This window comes from Bos indicus, chromosome 26, assembly GCF_029378745.1.
Source record: "Bos indicus isolate NIAB-ARS_2022 breed Sahiwal x Tharparkar chromosome 26, NIAB-ARS_B.indTharparkar_mat_pri_1.0, whole genome shotgun sequence".
Classification (NCBI taxonomy): Eukaryota; Metazoa; Chordata; class Mammalia; order Artiodactyla; family Bovidae; genus Bos; species Bos indicus.
Window position 1 is genome coordinate 23,669,353 of NC_091785.1, and position 22,669 is coordinate 23,692,021.

The 22,669-nt window shown below is 38.5% G+C and overlaps 1 protein-coding gene across 3 annotated transcripts in view; it reads right to left on the reverse strand.

Moving 5' to 3' along the window:
- NT5C2 (5'-nucleotidase, cytosolic II) overlaps positions 1-22,669 on the reverse strand; it is a 149,198-nt gene that overhangs the window by 66,293 nt on the left and 60,236 nt on the right. For all 3 annotated transcript variants that reach the window (XM_070780751.1, XM_019988578.2, XM_019988577.2), the window contains exon 2: positions 7,620-7,744. In XM_070780751.1, coding sequence (XP_070636852.1) covers positions 7,620-7,720 — 101 coding nt within the window. In that variant the 5' untranslated portion in view covers positions 7,721-7,744. The remainder of the gene's footprint in view (positions 1-7,619; positions 7,745-22,669) is intronic.

Genomic DNA, 22,669 nt, shown 5'->3' on the forward strand with positions numbered 1-22,669 from the left:
TTCCTTTTATGCCATCCACATGTCCTCTGCAGTGACGTGTCAATCTTTTGCCCATTTCTTCATTGAGTTGTTCTTATATTGTTGAATTTTAAAAGTTCTTCATATATTCTGAATACAAGTCCTTAATTAGATGTGTGATTTACAAATACTTTCTAAGTTGGTAGCTAAAAACTGAAAAAAGTGGAAAGCTCCAAATGAAAAAACAAATTGTGGTATAATGATACAACAGAATGCCAGATAGTAATAAAAAAGAACAAATTACTGATACACACAAAAACATGGCTGACATTATGCTGACTAAAAGAAGCCATATCCAAAAGAATCCTTGAGGGAGTTCCCTGGTAGCCTCGTGGTTAGGGTTCTGGCTTTCACCGCTGGGCAATCCCTGATCAGGGAACTGGGATACTGTAAGCCGCATGGCACGACCAAATATTAATTTATAAATATATTGGTTTGGCCAAAAAGTTCATTCAAGTTTTCTTGTAAGATGTTACAGAAAACATATGTATAAACACACACACACACACACAGACAAAAGAATCCTTGAAGGTGAAATAGACTATCTCTAAATATGAATAACATTTCCTCAGCCAAAGTTTCTTACTATAGGGTTTCATTAAATCAAAGATTTGCTATCTTTTGTTCTTTCTCTTCCTTGCCACTGCCATGACCACCACTACTTTCCTCTTTTTAATTTTACTTTTTGTTTGGGGAAAAAGCACAGAGGGAATGGTGGCAGAGAAACTCAGAATGTTTTAGGATCTAGCATCTTCTTTTGAACAATAAAGTTTAGAGAATTTGTATTCCATAAAGTAGCATCACTGCACGTTTTAAAGAGAACTTGTATCTAGAACCCACAATACCCATGATACAAGAAGTTATGTCACTGAGAGAATTTTATAAATTAAACTTGTTATGTTGAGATAATTATAGATTCACATGTAATAGTAAGAAATAATAGAGATTCTTATACTCTTCATCCCCAATGGGAACATCTTGCATAAATATAATACAATATCATAACCAGGAAACTGACACTGATACAGTTCACCAGCCTGATTCAAATTTCACCAGTTTTACATGCACTCATTTGTGTCTGTGTAGATTCATGTAATCACCACCAGAGTCAAGATACAAAACAGTTCCATCACAAGGATTCCTTTTGCCACTTCCTACAGCTACACCCACCTCCCTCCACCCAAGCCAATCCCTAACACCTGGCAACCACTACTCTGTCCCCAGTCTCCATTATTTCCATTTCAGGCATGCTATGGAGCCATACAGTAAGTAACTCTGTGAGCTTTATTAACTCAGCATGGTTTTCTTGAGCTGCATTAAAGTTGTGTGCATCAATAGTTCACTCCTTGTTACTGCTGAATAGTATTCCATCACTCAAATGTTTCAAAATCTTACCAATCCCTGAGTCCTCATTTGTCATTCCTTAGGAATATGAAACACTAACCAAAGCATTAGAATGATATAACAAAAAAATTAATATAGTTCTGATGCTCTACCCCATTCTTCTTATTCTGATAGTACATCTGTACATTATTTAAGGATGGCTTCTTGGCATTTCTGAGGAACTATATTTCCATTTGACTTTCAATCTATAATATGGCTACTGAAATTTTAACAATTTATCCACTTGAATATTAGAAACTATGCTAAAATGGCAGGTTAACTCAAAATGATACAAAATGATAATTAATGACAGATAAGGGTCTCTAACTTTATAAGAAACTACCAAACTGTTCTGCAGAGTAGCTGGAGCATTTTGCCTTTCTACCAACAATGAAACAGAGTTCTAAATGCTCCACATTCTTATCAACATTTGGTATTGCCAGTATTTTTTTATTTTAGCCACTGTAATATGTATATACAATGTGGTTTTAATTGGCATTCCCTATTCCCTAAAAGCACATTCCTAACATGGTTGGTGATGAGACAAAATGGTATCATTTTGATAATACAAGAAGCTGAATGACATTCATGGATATCTGTAAGTAATTGAGGAAAAAATTAAACTTTACTTACCTGTAGTCCTTGTCTGCATAAAATCTGACACTTGTCTTTAATCTGAGGTTAAAACATCATTAACATCTCTAATTCTATTAATGTGCTAAGGAGTAGGTACTAAAAATTAAATTCCTTTTATTCCTTAGACATATACAATAAACTGAAATAAACTGAAAAATAAACTATTATTCAACAGATCTAAGTAAATACTGATATAAAGGCCAAAATTTCAATTAAAAAATAATTTCAGGCAACTATACAAAGAACTTTAAAGACAAAGTGACTACAATGTCTTCAAGAATAAGACAAAAGTTTGGATAACCAAAAATTCACAAGCCCAGTTACTTATCTAATTTCAGTTAGACAAGATAAAAACAACCGATGAATTCACAAGCTATGTTCATGAAGAGCAAATTCACTTACAAAAATTCATTTGTACTGTAATCATTGAAACTTTAAAAGGATAAAACCAAATACCTGACTTCAGCATCCTGGGTACTGTCAACAGGAAGAGCAAATGAAAGTTCTAATAGTTTCACTCCTGGATTTGGTGGACACAAACTGTGATCGGTACTCATTATTATCAAATTCTAGATATCCAACAGGTTACTATTCAAAAGGTAATTGTTTAACCTGCCTCCTTCAAGCCACAATAAGATCTGAACAGCTCAGCCTGTCTTCTGACCATATACAGAAACATATTCCAATGAAGGGTTTGGCCTGATGATTAACCCCAGCACAGACAACTCAACAATCATAATAAGGAAATGGAAGAAGAACACGTCATACATTCTAAAGGCCAGTTTCTTAATAATGACACATGAACATCATTTCCATATTGAAATTTAGAAGACTAATATTAAGCAAGAAAAAAAGTTGGGAGTTAGGTATTTATTTACTTAATTAAAAATATTTAGCTTCTTTCAAAAGGGAATTCTGAAGCATCACATACAATGTACAATTATGATAAATCATCATAGCTTGCCTGTTTTAACCAATGATAAATTACCAACTCCAATAAATGTCTTTAATATAAAGCCCTGAAATAGAATACTCTATAAATTGACAACTAAAAAACTAAATTTCTTTTCAATGCTTTCTATTTAAAAATTTTAATTAACAAGAGCAAATACCTGCAAGAGTTCAAAAACTTAATTCTCTATATTAAAAGGAAATTCTGGAATATGCTACAACATAGATGAATCTTGTTGACATCATGCTAAGTGAAATAAGCCAGTCACAAAAGACAAACCCTGGATGATTCTATTTACAAGAGGTACTTAGGGTGGTCAAAACCATCAAGACAGAAGGATAATGGTGACTGGTTGCCAAGGGCTGGAGTGAGGGGAGACTGGGAAAGTTACTGCTCAATAGATATAGGTTTTAATTTTACAAAAGAGTGGTGGGAATGGACAGTGGTGATGACTACCTAACAATGTGTATGTACTCAATACCACTGAACTATATACTTAAAAACAGTTAAGATGACAAATTTTAGGTCATGTATACTTTAACTAAGGGCTTCCCCGGTAGCTCAGAAGTTAAAGCGTCTGGCTGTAATGTGGGAGACCAAGGTTCGATCCCTGGTTTGGGAAGATCCCCTGGAGAAGGAAATGGCAACCCACTCCAGTACTCTTGCCTGGAAAATCCCATGGATGGGGGAGCCTGGTAGGCTACAGTCCATGGGGTCGCAAACAGCTGGACACAACTGAGCGACTTCACTTTCACACTTTACTAAAATAGAAAAAAGGGGAAAAAAGTTTTAAATGATCTAAAAATTCAGGATGCTTTTTCTAGTCTTCCTATTACTCTACTATATGAAGTACATAGGGTATCAGAGCCTGTCTAAAATCTTCCAGGCTTCTATGATCCCAGAGTGCTCTCAGGCTGTGACATATTAAATACAATTAGGATGCTTGATGTTTCCTAGATGACCTCTCTTCACTACCTAATTCTAAGCCCCTGTTTTCAGTGATGTTACATCATAACCAAATGTATACTTTATGAATATAAAGACACACAAAAAACTGAATAAAAAGTACAAAACACCTCTCTCTGGATTTTATTTCTTCCAAATGCATAGAAAGTGAAAGTGAAGTTGCTCAGTCATGTCTGACTCTTGGCAACCCAATGGTCTGTAGCCTACCAGGCTCCTCAGTCCATGGGATTTTCCAGGCAAGAATACTGGAGTGGGTTGCCATTTCCCTCTCCAGGGGATCTTCCCGACCCAGGGATGGAACCCAGGTCTCCCGCACTGCAGGCAGATGCTTTACCCTCTGAGCCACCAGGGAAGTCCATATCCAAATGCGTATGTTATGCCTTTTATTTTTACACACACACATAAACAGTCTGTTTTACAGTTTAATTCCCACATACATCAAGCAACATGTCTCATTGCTGCAGAGGATCACTGATACCCACTGACCAATTTTGAGTTTTCCTATCTTGATGGGAATTCAGTTCTGTTCAGTTGCTCAGTCGTGTCCAACTCTTTGCGACTCCATGAACCGCAGCACACCAGGCCTCCCTGTCCATCACCAACCCCCGGAGTCCACCCAAACCCATGTCCATCAAGACAGTGATGCCATCCAACCATCTCATCCTCTGTCGTCCCCTTCTCTCCTGCCCTCAATCTTTCCCAGCATCAGGGTCTTTTCCAATGAGTCAGCTCTTCGCATCAGGTGGCCAAAGTACTGGAGTTTCAGCTTCAACATCAGTCCCTCCAATGAACACCCAGGACTGATCTCCTTTAGGATGGACTGGTTAGATCTCCTTGCAGTCCAAGGGACTCTCAAGAGTCTTCTCCAACACCAATTAATAGAGTCAAATCAATTTGTTATGAAATACTTTGTTTCCTTCATATAAACACATTCATCAGAGAATTTCCATGAAGATGAAATCAGGACCTGATGGGCCAGTGACTGGGAGTTTATTCAGTAAATGCTCAGCTTGTTTTCACTTGTGGATCAGTTAACCAAAAACTCACATGCAGTGTGTATTGTAAGCTCCCCAGTAGGCAATTATTAACTAGCATTAGTAAGTTTAAAAAAACAAACATTTACTGAGCATAAAATTTTTATAGAAGAAGCATTAGAGATCTTTAATCTCATCATTTTACAGCTAAAGAAACCACCACCCAGAGAGGCTAACTGGACTCCCCAGTATCACAACAAAATCTGAACTCAGCTCTTCCAACTCTGACTCCACCTGTTTTAATCCTTTTCCATTGTTTAGAACTAATTTCAGAGACAGCATTATAAGCTTGTATTTTGTCATCTTCACTGTTTCTAGGTTCAATGTATCATAAACAAACAATATATATGATTTCTAGACACTTACATTTTTAAAGTAGATTAGTTGTGTGCATTTCTTTTTGACCTTGGTTATTAAAATTATGTATAAATATTCAATATAAATGTTTTGGTTCCTTGAAGTATACTACCAGTATAATTATGGCTTATTTTTCTTTCTGATAGATTTGTACCAGTAAGTGATCAAAACAGAAAACTTATGGGGGTCTAAAGTAAGTTCTACTGTCTACAGTGGGATGGACTGAAGATTACACCTTGCCAAGACAGGTTTGTTGTCAGCTCATGGAGAAGGAAATGGCAACCCACTCCAGTGTTCTTGCCTGGAGAATCCCAGGGACAGGGGAACTTGGTGGGCTTCCGTCTATGGGGTCGCACAGAGTCGGACACGATTGAAGCGACTTAGCAGCAGCAGCATGTGTTTAATTTATGCCATATTGAGCTCTAGGACTATGTGAAATATAAATATGCATTAAATGAAACTGATAAGAAAGGACAGTTTACACTGCATGAAGCTGTTCAACAAACTGGATGATCATTAAAACCCCTTTGTCGAAACCAAATCAAGAATGTAGAAGGAACTGGTGTTCTCAACGAACATAACAAGCAAACAGAAAAAGCAGAATGAAAGATTTGGAATTTGGAAAAGGCAGTCAGTACCCATGTTTTAAACTCAAGAATACAAAAATCAACACGTTTTGTGAGGTTCAAGGTTCATCCTTTGCATCCTTCTAGAATGTGACAGTAGTTGGCAGGAAGGTGTGGTTTTCACCTAAAGTGATAACAATTTGTGTACATCATAAATTAAATGATTCAAACATACAGTTTTTTGCTTTGGGAATTCAGTTTTTAATTTTTCATCTTTTACTCTCTAAGTTTTGTTCTATAGTACAAATAGTACTCATAATATTTGTTCCTTTTTTTTCATAATGTAAACAACAAATTGGAAAAAAAAATGCTACCTAGTGACCTACTATCAGAAAAGTATCACCAACCTACTTAAAAACCAACTACTGATACGATAATTAACTTTCAAAATACTCAATATTCAGTATCAATCTTCTTCAAAATATTAATGCTTACTGAACCACTGAAATGTTACCTAATCTGGATTAGCTTTCCTACACAGGAAAGAATGGAACCAGAATAATTCTTTCATCTGCTTTACAAAAACTTATCTGTAGAAACTAATTTAACCATCTCAGAACAGATGAGTAATTGAGCTGTCACAGATTTCCTGGAGTTCCTATGCAATTTTTTAGCACTACCAGTAAACCAGCATTTCTACTAATTCCTGGCTTTCCCAAGACGGAAGCAGAGATGGTTCTAGTGCAGCCCAGATGTTTCTATCCTGTAAGTATAAATTTCTAATTTCTGTCTAAAACCAAATGATTCCTAATTACAATACCTACTTCCAAGTATCTCAGCTACTTAAGGTTCAGATAGCCATTAAAATTTAGAAACAGCCATTTAACTGAATCTATTAAAAGTGGCAAATAAATTGAGAATACTTTACACTTTAAACTTTTAAAGGAAAAATGATTTAAAGGAAATTTTAAAGTCTTAATATAAGAAAATGCTGTTAATATCCAGAATTATTTACATTCAAGTCTAACACAGTAATCAGTAGGCACAATTCCAAAACTCTATTTAAAAATTATAATCAGTTTCTGGTAAATTATAATTAAGAATTGTATTATCAATAACTAAGGCCCAATCTTTTGGCAGCTGAAGACTTTCTGCTCTTGAGGACTTTTATTAGTAGATATAAGAAGATGTAAGTAGATATAAGAAGCAGTAAAACAAATTTTATTTTAAAGCAGCAACAGCAATGTGGTTAGAAGTCTGGCAATTAGAAGTCTGGACTTTGGACTGAGTTTGAACCATGAACTAGCTATGTGATCTAGGGTAAATTACCTAACCACTCTGTACACTAATTTCATAATCTGTAAAATGAAGATATTATATGCCCATTGTATACAGCTGTTTTGAGAATTAAGTTGATAAAACAGGACTTCCCTGGTGGGCCAGAGGTTAGGAATCCGCCAATGCAGGGGACACAGGTTCGATCTCTGGTCTGTGAAGATCCCATATGCCACACAGCAACTAGTTCCATGCGCCTCTACTGAGCCCAAGAGCCCTCGAGCTTGTGCTTCACAAGAAAAGCTACCAAATGACAAGGAAGAGTAGCCCCTGCTTGCCGCAACTAGAGAAAGCCCAGATGCAAGGCAAAGAAAAGCCAGTGCAGCCAAAAATGAAAAAAGAATAAATTAAAAAAATAGATCAAATACTTACCGATGATAGGCTTCTCGCCGATACTTTTTCAGGGCATGTTTATCCATGTTAGCAGGCATATCTGCTGCATTTTGTAACCGATCACTCCAGGAGGTTGTCATTTTGTTTTAATTGTACGCTCAATTCTAGAAAAGAAAAATCAGTAATTTAGCATATTAACGCTGTCATCCATATATTGATATTAGGTTTTTAAAAAAATTAGTAAAATTGTAGATTGCAAACCAACTGATATAACTATCTATTTAAATATACTGAGGGACTTCCCTGCTGGTCCAGTGGTTAAGATCAGCCTCCCAAATGCAGGAGACACGGGTTCAATCCTTGGTCAGGGACTAAGATCCCACCTGCTGCGGGCGCGACTAGGTGCACAGTGCCACACGGCTGCGACAGTGCACAGCAGCTGCGCCACGGGGCAACCACTGAGCCTGCGCCACAATGCGGACCCTGCACGCCACAACTAAGACTCAGTGCAGGCTAAATAAAGGGACATTCTGAAAAAATAAAATAAAATGTACTGAATATGGAAATAAACTGAAAATTAAATCAACACTTCTAAACTACGTAAATTTAGGAAAATAATTTCATATAGTAATTTCTATCCAGAAAGATCACATATATCACTTTCAAATAATTAAGCATGATAGCCAGTAATAATTTACTTTAACCCCAGATTCTAGAAGAGGCGCTGAGACCACAGAGATTTGAGAAAATATATAATGTTCAGTTAATATATATTCAAAATATGCAAAGTAAGAAATTTTTAAATTCTGATAAACACAGTAAATTCACTCAGATCAGATCAGATCAGATCAGTCCTCAGTCGTGTCCGACTCTTTGTGACCCCATGAATCCCAGCACGCCAGGCCTCCCTGTCCATCACCAACTCCTGGAGTTCACTCAGACTCACGTCCATCGAGTCAGTGATGCCATCCAGCCATCTCATCCTCTGTCGTCCCCTTCTCCTCCTGCCCACAATCCCTCCCAGCATCACAGTCTTTTCCAATGAGTCTACTCTTCGCACAAGGTAGCCAAAGTACTGGAGTTTCAGCTTCAGCATCATTCCTTCCAAAGAAATCCCAGGGCTGATCTCCTTCAGAATGGACTGGTTGGATCTCCTTGCAGTCCAAGGGACTCTCAAGAGTCTTCTCCAACACCACAGTTCAAAAGCATCAATTCTTCGGCGCTCAGCCTTCTTCACAGTCCAACTCTCACATCCATACATGACCACAGGAAAAACCATAGCCTTGACTAGACGAACCTTTGTTGGCAAAGTAATGTCTCTGCTTTTGAATATGCTGTCTAGGTTGGTCGTAACTTTCCTTCCAAGGAGTAAGTGCCTTTTAATTTCATGGCTTCAGTCACCATCTGCAGTGATTCTGGAGCCCAGAAAAATAAAGTCTGCCACTGTTTCCACTGTTTTCCCATCTATTTGCCATGAAGTGATGGGACCGGATGCCATGATCTTAGTTTTCTGAATGTTGAGCTTTAAGTCAACTTTTCACTCTCCTCTTTCACCTTCATCAAGAAGCTTTTAGTTCCTCTTCACTTTCTGCCGTAAGGGTGGTGTCATCTGCATATCTGAGGTTATTGATATTTCTCCCAGCAATCTTGATTCCAGCTTGTGTTTCTTCCAGTCCAGCGCTTCTCATGATGTACTCTGCATAGAAGTTAAACAAACAGGGTGACAATATACAGCCTTGACGTACTCCTTTTCCTATTTGGAACCAGTCTATTGTTCCATGTCCAGTTCTAACTGTTGCTTCCTGACCTGCATACAAATTTCTCAAGAGGCAGATCAGGTGGTCAATGGTACTACAAATATAAGTCACGTGCATTTGACTTCTAATTAGATTATGCTTTTATATTTTTCTACAATAAATTATCTTCCAGATAGGATTAAAGACTGAACTAGAAGAAGAAATAAACTAAAAGATTTAATCTCATTAGAATAAACATTTAAAGCTAGGTAAGCAGGTAAATGTCTTTACTGTATTTTAACTATAGGCCCTGTTATAGGTTTCGCTTCAGTTTTCAAAAGTTTTCATCTGTAAATAGTTTTAAATAAGGATGAAAAATAACCTTTTTTAGAGTTAAATCTTTATTAACATTTTATTAAAGTACCAATAGGGCTTCCCTGGTGGCTCGGAGGGTAAAGCATCTGCCTGCAACGCAGGAGACCTGGGTTGACCCCAGGAGACCTGGGTTTGACCTTCTCCAGGGAAGATCCCCTGGAGAAGGAAATGGCAACCCACTCCAGTAGTCTTGCCTGGAAAATCCCATGGACGGAGAAACCTGGTGGCTATGGTCCATGGGGTCACAAAGAGTCAGACACGACTGAGCGACCTCACTTTCACCTTTCTTTCTTTCAAAGTACCAATATTTGTGAAAACATCTGCATTCTAACTTATTGCCCATTTTGAAAATGCTAACACTGTTTACATTAATTTTTAAATAGGTCATCTTTGTAGCTTTTGAAAATAATTTATTGAAGCGAAATTCACGTAAGAAAACAGTTTATAGTGACTAAGTCAATACTACGAGCATTTGGTATGCTCATAGTATAGTTCAACCACCACCTCTACCGAGTTTCAAAATATTTTTATCATTCTAGAGTAAAACCCCTTACTCAGGGATTCCCTGGTGGTCCAGTGGCTAAGACTCCACATGCCCAATGCAGGGGACCTGGGTTCAATCCCTGGTCATGGAATTAGATATCCCACATGCCACAACTAAAGATCCCACATGCTACACACAACAAAGATGTAAGATCCCACGCGCCACAACTAAGACCTGGTGCAGCCAAATAAATATTAAAAAAATTTTTTTTTACCTAGTAAGCAGTTTCTCCCCATTCCCCCTACCCCCTGGCCACTACCAATTCCAGTTCTGTCTCTCTGGGTTTATCTATTATGGATGTATCATATAAGCAGAATCATATAATACGTGAGTTTTTGTGTCTGGCTTCCTTCACTTAGCATGTTTTCTAGATTCATCCATGTTGTACCACGTTTCAGATACTTCATTCCTTTTTATGGCTGAATAAGAAATACTCCACCGTTTGTATGTACCACAATTTGTTTATCCATTCATCCATTAATGGACATTTGGACTCTTTCCACCTTTTAGCTACTGTAAACAGTACTGCTATGAACATGTATGAACAATGCATTTACTTGAGTACTACTTTTCAATTCTCTTGGCTATATATTTAGGTCTGTAATGTTTCTGAAGTAATCAGAATTTCCAAACCCTTTAGGTAACTGTGGTACTGGCTAATACTAGTTAGGTAACTGTGATACTGGCTAGTACTAGTCAAGGGACTTCCATGGCAGTCCAGTGGTTAAGACTCCACGCTTTCACTGCAGGGTTCACAGGTTCGATCCCTGGTTGGGGAACTAAGATTCTGCATACCACAGGTGTGGCCAAAAAAAAAAAAGACTCTAGTTAAAAACTAGAGTTAAAAACTAGTTTTAAAAACTAGTTTAAAACTATATTTTAAGACTCCTCTATTCCAAAGCCTTTGACGGTGTGGATCACAATAAACTGTGGAAAATTCTGAAGGAGATGGGAATACCAGACCATCTGACCTGCCTCTTGAGAAACCTGTATGCAGGTCAGGAAGCAACAATGAGAACTGGACATGGAACAACAGACTGGTTCCAAATAGGAAAAGGAGTACGTCAGGCTGTATACTGTCACCCTGTTTATTTAACTTATATGCAGAGTACATCATGAGAAACGCTGGGCTGGAAGAAGCACAAGCTGGAATCAAGACTGCCAGGAGAAATATCAATAACCTCAGATATGCAGGTGATACCACCCTTATGGCAGAAAGTGAAGAACTAAAGAGCCTCTTGATGAAAGTGAAAGAGGAGAGTGAAAAAGTTGGCTTAAAACTAAACATTCAGAAAACTAAGATCATGGCATCCGGTCCCATCACTTCATGGCAAATAGATGGGCAAACAGTGGAAACAGTGGCTGACTTTATTTTTGGGGGCTCCAAAATCACTGCAGATGGTGACTGTAGCCATGAAATTAAAAGACACTTACTCCTTGGAAGGAAAGTTACGACCAACCTAGACAGCATATTCAAAAGCAGAGACATTACTTTGCCAACAAAGGTCTGTCTAGTCAAGGCTGTGGTTTTTCCTGTGGTCACATATGGATGTGAGAGTTGGACTATAAAGAAAGCTAAGCGCCAAAGAATTGATGCTTTTGAACTGTGGTGTTGGAGAAGACTCTTGAGAGTCCCTTGGACAGCAAGGAGATCCAACCAGTCCATCCTAAAGGAGATTGGTCCTGGGTGTTCATTGGAGGGACTGATGTTGAAGCTGAAACTCTAGTACTTTGGCCACCTGATGCGAAGAGCTGACTCATTGGAAAAGACCCTGATGCTGGGAAAGATTGAGGGCAGGAGGAGAAGGGGACGACAGAGGATGAGATGGTTGGATGGCATCACTGCCTCAATGGACATGGGTTTGGGTGGACTCCGGGAGTTGGTGATGGACAGGGAGGCCTGGTGTGCTGCAGTTCATGGGGTTGCAAAGAGTCGGACACGACTGAGAGACTGAACTGAACTGAACAAGGTAAAATGTATACTGTATGGCATCCAATAAAAAATTAGCAGCATTCTAAGAAAAAGGAAAATATGATACATAATGAGGAGAAAAATTAACTGAAGCAAACACACAAATGACACAGATGATAAAAGACACTAAGTTGTTGTTATTAGTCTGTGTGGTAAGTCGCTTCATTCCAACTCTTTGCAACCCTAAGGACTGTAGTCCACCAGGCTCCTCTGTCCATGGGGATTCTCCAGGCAAGAAAACTGGAGTGGGTTGCCATTTCCTTCTCCAATGCATGAAAGTCCTCACACCAGTCAGAATGGCCATCCTTTAAAAGTATACAAATAACAAATGTTGGAGAGGGTGTGGAGAAAAGGGAGCCCTCCTACACTGTTGGGAGGAATGTAAACTAGTGCAGCCAGTATGGAAAACAGTATGCAGGTTCCTTAAAAACTAAAAATAGAGTATTCCCTGGTAGTCCAATGGTTGGGACTCCAACCTTTCAATGTCAAGGGCACAGACAGGGTCAGTCCCTGGCTGGGGAGCTAAGATCCTACGCCACGTGGCACAGCCAAAAAATTAAATAATTAAAAGGTTCATTTAAAGAAAGAAAGTCCATCCTCTAGCCTGAGGTTTAAAAAAAAAACAACTAAAAACAGAGTTGCCATAAGATCCAGCTCCCACTCCTGGGCACATATCCAGAGAAAACTATGTAATTTGAAAAGATACATGCACCCTGATGTTCATAGCACAGTATTCAAAATAGCCAAAACATAGAAGCAACCTAAATGTGCATCGACAAATGACTAGATAAAGAAGATGTTGTGTGTGTGTGTGTGTGTGTGTGTGTGTAAAATGGGACATTGTTGTTGCCGTTTAGTTGCTAAGATCTGTACAACTCTTTTGCAACCCCATGGGCTGTAGCCCACCAGGCTCCTCTATCCATGGGATTTTCTAGGCAAGATACTGGAGTGGGTTGCCATTTCCTTCTTCAAGAAATCTCCACAATCCAGTGACCGAACCCACATCTCTTGCATTGGCAGGAGGATTCTTTATCACTGAGGCACCAGGGAAGCCCATTTCACATGCTAGCAAGGTTATGCTCAGAGTCTTTCAAGGCAGGCTTCAGCAACATGTGAACCAAGAACTTTCAGATATACAAGCTGGGTTTCGAAGGGACAGAGGAACCAGGGATCAAACTGGCAACATTTGTTGGATCACAAGGGAGTTCCAGAAAAACATCCACTTCTGTTTCACTGACTATGCTAAAGCCTTTGACTGTGTGGATCACAACAAACTGTGGAAAATTCTTAAAGAGATGGGAGTACCAGACCTCCTTACCTGTCTCCTGAGAAACCTGTATGTGGGTCAAGAAGCAACTTGAAAACAGGACACGGAACAACAGACTGGTTCAAAATTGGAAAGGTGTACGACAGGCTGTATATTGTCACCCTGCTTGTTTAACTTCTAAGAAGAGTACATCATGCAAAATGCCAGGCTGGGTGAATCAAAAGCTGGAATCAAAATTGCTGGGAGAAATATCAACAACCTCAGATATGCAGATGATACCCCTACTGGCAGAAAGTGAAGAGGAACTAAAGAGCCTGTTGATGAAGGTGAAAGGAGACTGAAAAAGCTGGCTTGAAACTGAACAGTCAAATCTTAAGGAAACAGCATTTGTTCACAGACCTCAGTAAAGTGAGGATATGATAGATAAACAATAAATCAACTTATTATTAGGTTGGCATTACATGTCATGTTCTGCACATTATGGTTTATATATATATATGAGTGACACAAAAATATTTCATTCCCTTTGGAAGTTTAAATATTGACTCTTTGTTTATATATTCCACTTGTCTCTTTTCATGGCTAACAGAGGACATAAATGAAACAAAACTATATTTTCATGTTGTGTTTCCATTAAAGTGTTTTCTATCACTCTTTAGGTGGGAAGGGGGAGATAAGCTACAGTCAGGGGGAAAACATTTGCAGTTCAGTTCAGTCGCTCAGTCATGTCCGACTCTTTGCGACCCCATGGACTACCACATGCCAGGCTTCACTGTCCATCACCAACTTCGTGCTCAAAGTCATGTCCATTGAGTCGGTGATGCCATCCAACAATCTCATCTTCTGTCGTCCCCTTCTCCTTCTGCCTTCAATCTTTTCAGCATCAGAGTCTTTTCCAATGAGTCAGTTCTTCTCATCAAGTGGCTAAAGTATTGGAGTTTCAACTTCAGCATTAGTCCTTCCAATGAATATTCAGGACTGATTTCCTTTAGGATTGACTGGTTTGATCTCCTTGCAGTCCAAGGGACTCTGAAGAGTCTTCTCCAGCACCACAGTTCAACAGCATCAATTCTTCAGCACTCAGCCTTCTTTATGGTCCACCTCTCACAGCATGAGCCCTCATGCTGCAACTACTGAAGCCCAAGTGCCCTAGGGCCCACTGCTCCACAGCAAGAGAAGCCATCGTAACGAGAAGCCCATGATCGCACCTGGAGAGCAGCCCCGGCTCTGCAACAAGAGAAACCCCGAGCAACAACAAGACCCAGCACAGCCAAAAAATAAATAAATTAAATCATTAAAAACAACAACACACAATAAGACAAAGAATCTAATTATCAAAATACAGGTAAAATACCTGAACAGACACTTCATCATAAAAGATATACAGATGTCAAATAAGCACAAGAAATGATACTCAACATCATTTATCATCAAGGAAATGCAAATTATAACCATAATGAGATTCTACTACATGCCTATTACAACATCTAAAATTAAAAAGACTGACCAGGGACTTCCCTCGTGATCCAGGGGTTAGGACTCTGTGATTCCACTGCAAGGGGCACAGGGTTCAATCCCTGGTCAGGGAACTAAGATCCTGCATGCCATACAGTGCGGCCAAAACAAACAAAAAAAAGATTAACCATGCCAAATTTGATGAGGATATAGAGCAACTAGAACTCTAATACATGACTGGTGAGAATTTAAAAAAAAAAAAAAAAATGGGACAAGCACTTTGGAAACAATTTGCCGTTTCTTTTTTGTTGTTTTTCTTTTTTGGCCATGCGGCACAGCTGGTAGGATCTCAGTCCCCTGACCAGGGACTCAACAAGACCCACAGCAGGTAAAGCCCAGAATCTTAATCTCTAGGCCACCAGGGAACTCCCAGCATTTCTTTTAAACATACCTACTCTAGGTCGCAATCTTTCTACTCCCAAGTAACTGTCCAAGAGAAATGAAAGCATATATCCATATAGACTTGTACATGAATATTCATAGCAGCTTTGTTGTAATAGTCAGAAGGTAAAAACAATCCAAACGTCTATGAACAGGTGAACGGATACATATGGTCTTTTATCCACATAATGGAATACAATTAGGCAATAAAAAAGAAAGAACTATTGATACACAACATGAATAAATCTCAAAATTATGCTGGGTGAAAGAAGATAAAAAATTGAGTGCACACTATATGGTTTTGTTTATATAAAATTCTAGGAAATGCCAACTAATCTACAGTGATAGAAAGCAGATCAGTGGTTGCCTGGAGTGAGGAATGAGGTAGAAGGGCCCGAGGAAACTTTGGGTGTGATATGTTCATTACCTCAGTTATGGTGACTGCCTCATGGCTATACACATATGTCAAATTTATTGTATACTCTAAATATATACAGTTTGTTGTATTTATACCTCAATAAAACTTTTTTAAAAAGGCAGGCTTTTCTTTCCCTCTTTCCTTACAAATTAGAAGTAGTAATTATACTAACAAAAGAGTTCCTCTATATATTTTAATTTCTTTTTCTATTACTTTCTTCATATTATTTGTAGGAAAAATTCAAAGCACCTTCTTGGATCATTCATGGACTAAACAAAACACATTTCATTTTAAAAATTCAAGTTACAGAGTCTCAGCAAAGGTAACATAAAAATTTATTCAACGAAAAAACATAAAAATAAATGATTAACTATATAATCATTAATATGAAATAAAATCTGCCATGAAGTCTATACAGTTTTGTGAAGGTTAAGGGGTAAGATTTTCTTAGATCATCTTCAAAAAGTTCCTTACTTGACAGTTTTCCTATGATCTTATCTAACACACATAAGTGTTACTATGACAGACTTTTGGACTCTATTCACAGAGCCAGCCTATCTAATGCTGAACTATTTTTCATAGCAACAATAAAATTACAGATGATTATCATATGGCAAAAAAAAGAGTGCTCCAATAAGTAAGTAAGCATTTCGTTTGTCACCTGTTTACAGCGTAAAGCTTAAGAGTAGTTTTTTCAGTAAGGTACAGCAGTGCCTAATGCTGAATAAAAGGCTCAAATTTTAATTCCTTTCAAGCTGTAGTGGTACAGCTTATACTGAAACAGTGAGTGAAAGTGAAGTGAAGTCGCTCAGTCGTGTCCGACTCTTTGCGACCCGTGGACTGTAGCCCACCAAGCTCCTCTGTCCATGGGATTCTCCAGGCAAGAATACTGGAGTGGGTTGCCATTTCCTTCTCCAGAAACAGTACTTTGCTTCAATATAAAATATCCAGCCTGCAAAGTAGTTGTATCTGAAGAGTAACAACTGAAATGAACTCTCAGGCATTCAAAATACCTTAGTTTCACACTTTAAAAATATTTCCTAGGCAAAATACACATATTTATAGCTCCCTTCACCACCGGTATCACCCTCCCCCAAACAAAGGGAAACCAGCTGCCCCCAAAGCTCTAGGCAACTTCTGAGAACAGGAAGCAGAGTAACTGAAATGGCAGGGTAAGCCTTGTGAGTAATCTGCAGCCTGGTTAGCAAGGCCATTTTAATGTCTGTTTCAGGTCACGTCAGTAGCTCACTTGGAAAGAAGTGAGTAGCACTTCAATACAGTATATAGCACAGATCCATCAGGCAAACTGTTTAATTCACACAGCAGTTTGAACCAAATATTCATTTTTCAATGGAATTAGTGTGTCACTACAGGCAATATATAATAAGAGTAATACGAACACTTAGTGTTCTACTAAATTTCACTGCAAATTATTTTGTGTTTGCAATATAAAACTAGGAATTTATAAGTTTTATAATCAACCATTCTCATTCTAAGAACAATGAACACTGCTCTGAGACTTGAATGGAAAGGATACTTTTAAATGGCTTTTTCAAATTTCCTCACTTTAGCCTGAAATTTATTTTCAAAAATACAACTTTCACTGCATATTACGCTTTGCTCAGTTGTGTTCAATTCTTTGCAGCCCCATGGACTGTAGCCAGCTGGGCTCCTCTGTCCATGGAATTTTCCAGGCAAGAATATTGGAGTGGGGTGCATTTCCTACTCCAGGGGATCTTTCCGATCTAGGAATCGAACCTGCGTCTCTTGTGTCGCCTGCTCACCTGCACTGGCAGGCGGACTCTTTATCATTAGTAACTGAATATTACACATATTAAACTATTATAGTTTACTATAATAAACTGAAAAAGAAAAGTTAAAGCTATATTGCTCATATGTACACCTGGTATCACACTAACATTTTACACATAACTCTTGATAATCCTAATCCTTGACAGATGAGCAGTAAAACCAAGAAAGTGTAGAGGTACATTAGTTGGTTACATCATTATGTTGCCATCAAGGGACCCTTCTGTAACAAGACCACAAACCAATCAGTCCCTGGAAAACAAGGGAAGCCAGATCCAAATTCAGATTAACTTGTCTAATAATACTGCTAAAAATCTAAATCATTGTTTATGTAGTTAATAGGGCCACCCCTAAATCAAAGAACAGCACTTTGAAATAAAATACAGCTTTGCAAGTATTTTTGTAACCTTTGTTTCTTCTAATCATAAAACACATGAAAGAAAATAATCACATAAATTATTTTAAGATGAAGGAATATTAATTTCTTCCCAAAAGTAAGACTCCTTGGGTGGTGGTGGTGGTTTAGTTGCTAAGCTGTGTCTGACTCTTGTGACCCCATGGACTGTAGCCTGCCAGACTCCTCTGTCCACGGGATTCTCCAGGCAAGAATATTGGAGTGGGTTGCCATCTCCTTCTCCAGTCAGACTCCTTAAAAGTGTGTTATGTATAAACTGTTAATTGTTTCATTAACTCCTACCTTTTTAGTTTATAAGCAAGAGTTTTTTGCTCATTTTTCATTCACAGTTCTTTATATCATTTGCCCATATTTTACATTTGTGTAAAAGACTAAGTTTACACAAGTGATACAGATGGCTAACAAATTCCAACTAACAAAATCTCATTTACCTATCCACACATATCACTAGCTATTCTCTTACCCTACTTTATTTTTCTTTTTTGAACACTGACACTTCTAGATTTAACATATTTGACAGTTTTGTACTGCCAAGTCATTTTCTCTAAAATGCAAGCTCCACTAGGCTAAGACTTGTTTTGTTCACTGCTATAGCCTCAGTTCCCTGAAATGCAGACTTGAAATACAGGCAGAAATAAACTCTTACACCTCTACATTTGGAGCATTTCGCTTTCAGAAGCTCACTTCTGTGTTCACCTGAAAATGCAAGAATATTACACAGGTTCTTTTTAATGCTCTAAATCAATCTTCATGAAATCTTACTCTTGGTTCAGAAACACATAAGATTCTTAGTTTGATTACAATAGTCTTTTGCTAACATTTCGACACCAGGCCTTGGAACAAAAGGTTCCCTGTTCTCTGATGGAAAACAACAAAACTGAGACAAGATCTTGTCAAATGAGAAATGTACTACGTGTTGCCAGGACAATTTGTTTTTCTTCTTCAAGCAACAACATGCTCCAATCTCTAGTTTGAAACCATAACTAGAAAATGTGCATGTGTTGCGTATGTTCCTAAACTTCCAAAAACAGATCAAAAAAGACCCGAATTTTACGTTATCCTGAACACTTTACAGCTGCTACTCGTAGAATTCCATTACCTCTGCCACATCACACAGAACTCATCCATATATGAAGGTTGCTTTCAACTGAATGTTCTGAGTAATACCAGACCTTCAACAATAACATAGTTGTTGACAGAAAGGAACGAGAGCATGTAAAGAAAGCATTTTAAATGACTGTGCCTGAGAATATGTGGTACAGCAGTCCCCCTAACCCTTATCCAAGAGGGGATACGTTGCGAGACCTCCAGTGGATGCCTGAAACTGGATAGTATGGAATGCCATATAAGCTATATTTCCCCCTATACATATATACCTACAATAAAGTTTAACTTAAGAATTAGGCACACAAGAGGCACGTTAACCACAATAACTAATAATAAAACAATTCCAACCATACAACTGTAACAAAAGTTATGTGAACGTGGTCTCTCACTCAGTATCTTACTCCACGTACTCATACTTCTGTTGATGACATAAGATGATAAAACGAATTGAAAGTGAGTGATGTAGGCACTGTGACACAGTGTTAGTTAGGCTACTCTTGATCTTCTGATGATATGTCAGGAGGAGGATTATTTGCTTTGGGTGATTCTGAATTACTGGGCCAAAAGGAGGTCAATGATTGGGGATCCCAGACAGGACGGTGCAAGATTTCACCACATTACTCAGAATGGCACACTCACATGACACAATCTAAAATTTATGAATTGTTAATCTCTGGAACGTAATATTTTCTGGCTGTGACTGCAGGTAACTGAAACTGTGGAAAGCAAAACTGTGGAAAAGGGGGACCACCATATGACTTTTATTTCAAAACACTGCTGTAATTAGCTAAGGTCAAAAGCATAAAGGTAACAGAGCTGAACTGTTTTTGCATTCAGCTAACATACAATACTTTGCAATGGATGATTTAGTAATGATTCATGAATATCCTTTTAAAAAGTTCATGGGGACTTTCCTGATGGTCCAGTGGTCAGGAATCTGCCTTGTGCTGCAGGGGGTACAGGTTCAATCCCTGTTCAGGGAATGAAGATCCCATGTGCTGCAGAGCAACTAGGCCTAAGAGGAGCAGCTACTAAGCCCGAGCACTCTGGAGCCTGGGTGCCACAATAATCACCATGATAGTTCTACTTTTTTATTATATATATTCATATGTATGGCTTAGTTTACTTATTTGATGAAAATTCGGAGATATGGGACTTCCCTGGTAGTCTAGTGGTTAAGGATCAGCCTTCCAATGCAGGGGACACAGATTCAATCGCTAGTCTGTGAAGACCCCACATGCAGCAGAGCAACTGAGCCCATGCGCCACAATTACTGAAGCCCACACCTCAGATATGCAGATGACACCACCCTTACGGCAGAAAGTGAAGAGGAACTAAAAAGCCTCTTGATGAAAGTGAAAAGTGGAGAGTGAAAAAGTTGGCTTAAAGCTCAACATTCAGAAAACGAAGATCATGGCATCCGGTCCCATCACTTCATGGCAAATAGATGGGGAAACAGTGGAAACAATGGCAGACTTTATTTTTCTGGGCTCCAAAATCACTGCAGATGGTGACTGCAGCCATGAAATTAAAAGACGCTTACTCCTTGGAAGCAAAGTTATGACCAACCTAGACAGCATATTCAAAAGCAGAGACATTACTTTGCCAACAAAGGTCCATCTAGTCAAGGCTATGGTTTTTCCTGTGGTCATGTATGGATGTGAGAGCTGGACTGTGAAGAAGGCTGAGCGCTGAAGAATTGATGCTTTTGAACTGTGGTGTTGGAGAAGACTCTTGAGAGTCCCTTGGACGGCAAGAAGATCCAACCAGTCCATTCTGAAGGAGATCAGCCCTGGGATTTCTTTGGAAGGAATGATGCTGAAGCTGAAACTCCAGCACTTTGGCCACCTCATGCGAAGAGTTGACTCATTTGAAAAGACTCTGATGCTGGGAGGGGTTGGGGGCAGGAGGAGAAGGGGATGACAGAGGATGAGATGGCTGGATGGCATCACTGACTTGATGGACGTGAGTCTGAGTGAACTCCGGGAGATGGTGATGGACAGGGAGGCCTGGAGCGCTGCGATTCATGGGGTGGCAAAGAGTCGGACACGACTGAGCGACTGAACTGAACTGATGTTCCCTAGAGCTGGTGCTCTGCAACAAGTGAAGCCACCACAATGAGTAGCCCTCAGGCAGCAATGAAGACCCAATGCAGCCGAAAAAAATAAACAATTTTTTTAAAATTCAGAGATATGTATAAATTCAATGTCTTAGTAATGTTAGCATAATAATAGCTAACTTCCCTAGTGGCTCAGAAGTAAAGAATTCACCTGCCGATGCAGGAGACATGGGTTCGATCCCTGAGTGGGGAAGATCCTTAGAAGAAAGAAATGGCAACCCATTCCTGTATTCTTGCCTGGGAAATCCCACAGACAGAGGAGCCTGGCGGGCTACAGTCCGTGAAGTCGCAAAAGAGTTGGACACGACTTCGCGACTAAACAACAGTAAAACATTTATTTAGCGCTCACTTTTTTTTCATGTATTATTCTAAGCTCTATACATATTTTATCTGACTTCTCACAACGACCATATGAATTAGGTACCATTATCTTCATTATACAAAGAAGAAAACAGCATAGAGAAGTTAAATAATTTGACCAAGATTATAGAAACAAACTTGTAGTAAAGAGTGCAGATTCTGGAGCCATTCTGACCCAGTTTAAAACTTGGTTCAAATGCTAATTAGTTCTGTAACTGACCAAATTATACAATCACCTCAGCTTCTTCTACTCCAAAATGGTTAGTTGGAACAAGGATTTAATGTATCAATAAGTGCAACATACTAAGAACAGTGGCTGGTACACAGTGCATGATAAATTACAATATTTATAATACTAGAGACCACAGTGTTTCATACTTATGACTTCTGCACAATGTAGTAAATACTTTATGTCTGAAGGACTGTTATAGTAGGTTTCTACTTTTAGAGTCCAAACTTCAGAATGTCAATTAAATGCCAAAGGCTCTTCAATTTCACATGTTTTTTCACGTCAATCTAAGTATCCTAAATATAATCTACTATCTATAGGTTTCTTTCTTTCCTGAAAGCTCTCAGTTCCTCCTAGGATTACTTCATCATACCTACTGCAAAAGTCAATAATTTAAGGCTAAGAATACAGCATTCACTGATTTCAGATTTGTGAAAGATCCCAATGTTACATTTTGGTGTTATTTACATCAAGATACCATGCTGAAACTCTTCCAAATACATCTTAAAATGTTCACAATTTTCATACAGAATAATTGAGGTGTTTCAACCTCTACACATTTAGCACAGTTCAGATAACGCAAAACTTTCACAATTTAGTGCATAACAAAAGCCATGCAGTCTTTAGAACTTGCAGAGTAATTTCAGAACAAACACAATGGCAGAAAAAGAATGTGTAACACAAATGCTCATTGAACACCATATTAAAGATAGACTACGCAGAAAAAACATCTAAGCCTAAATGTAAAAAAAGCAAAACCATAAAACTTTTAGAAAATAAAAAAATGATGAAAAGCCTTATGACATCAAGGCAGAGAAGACTTTCTTGGACAATAAACACAA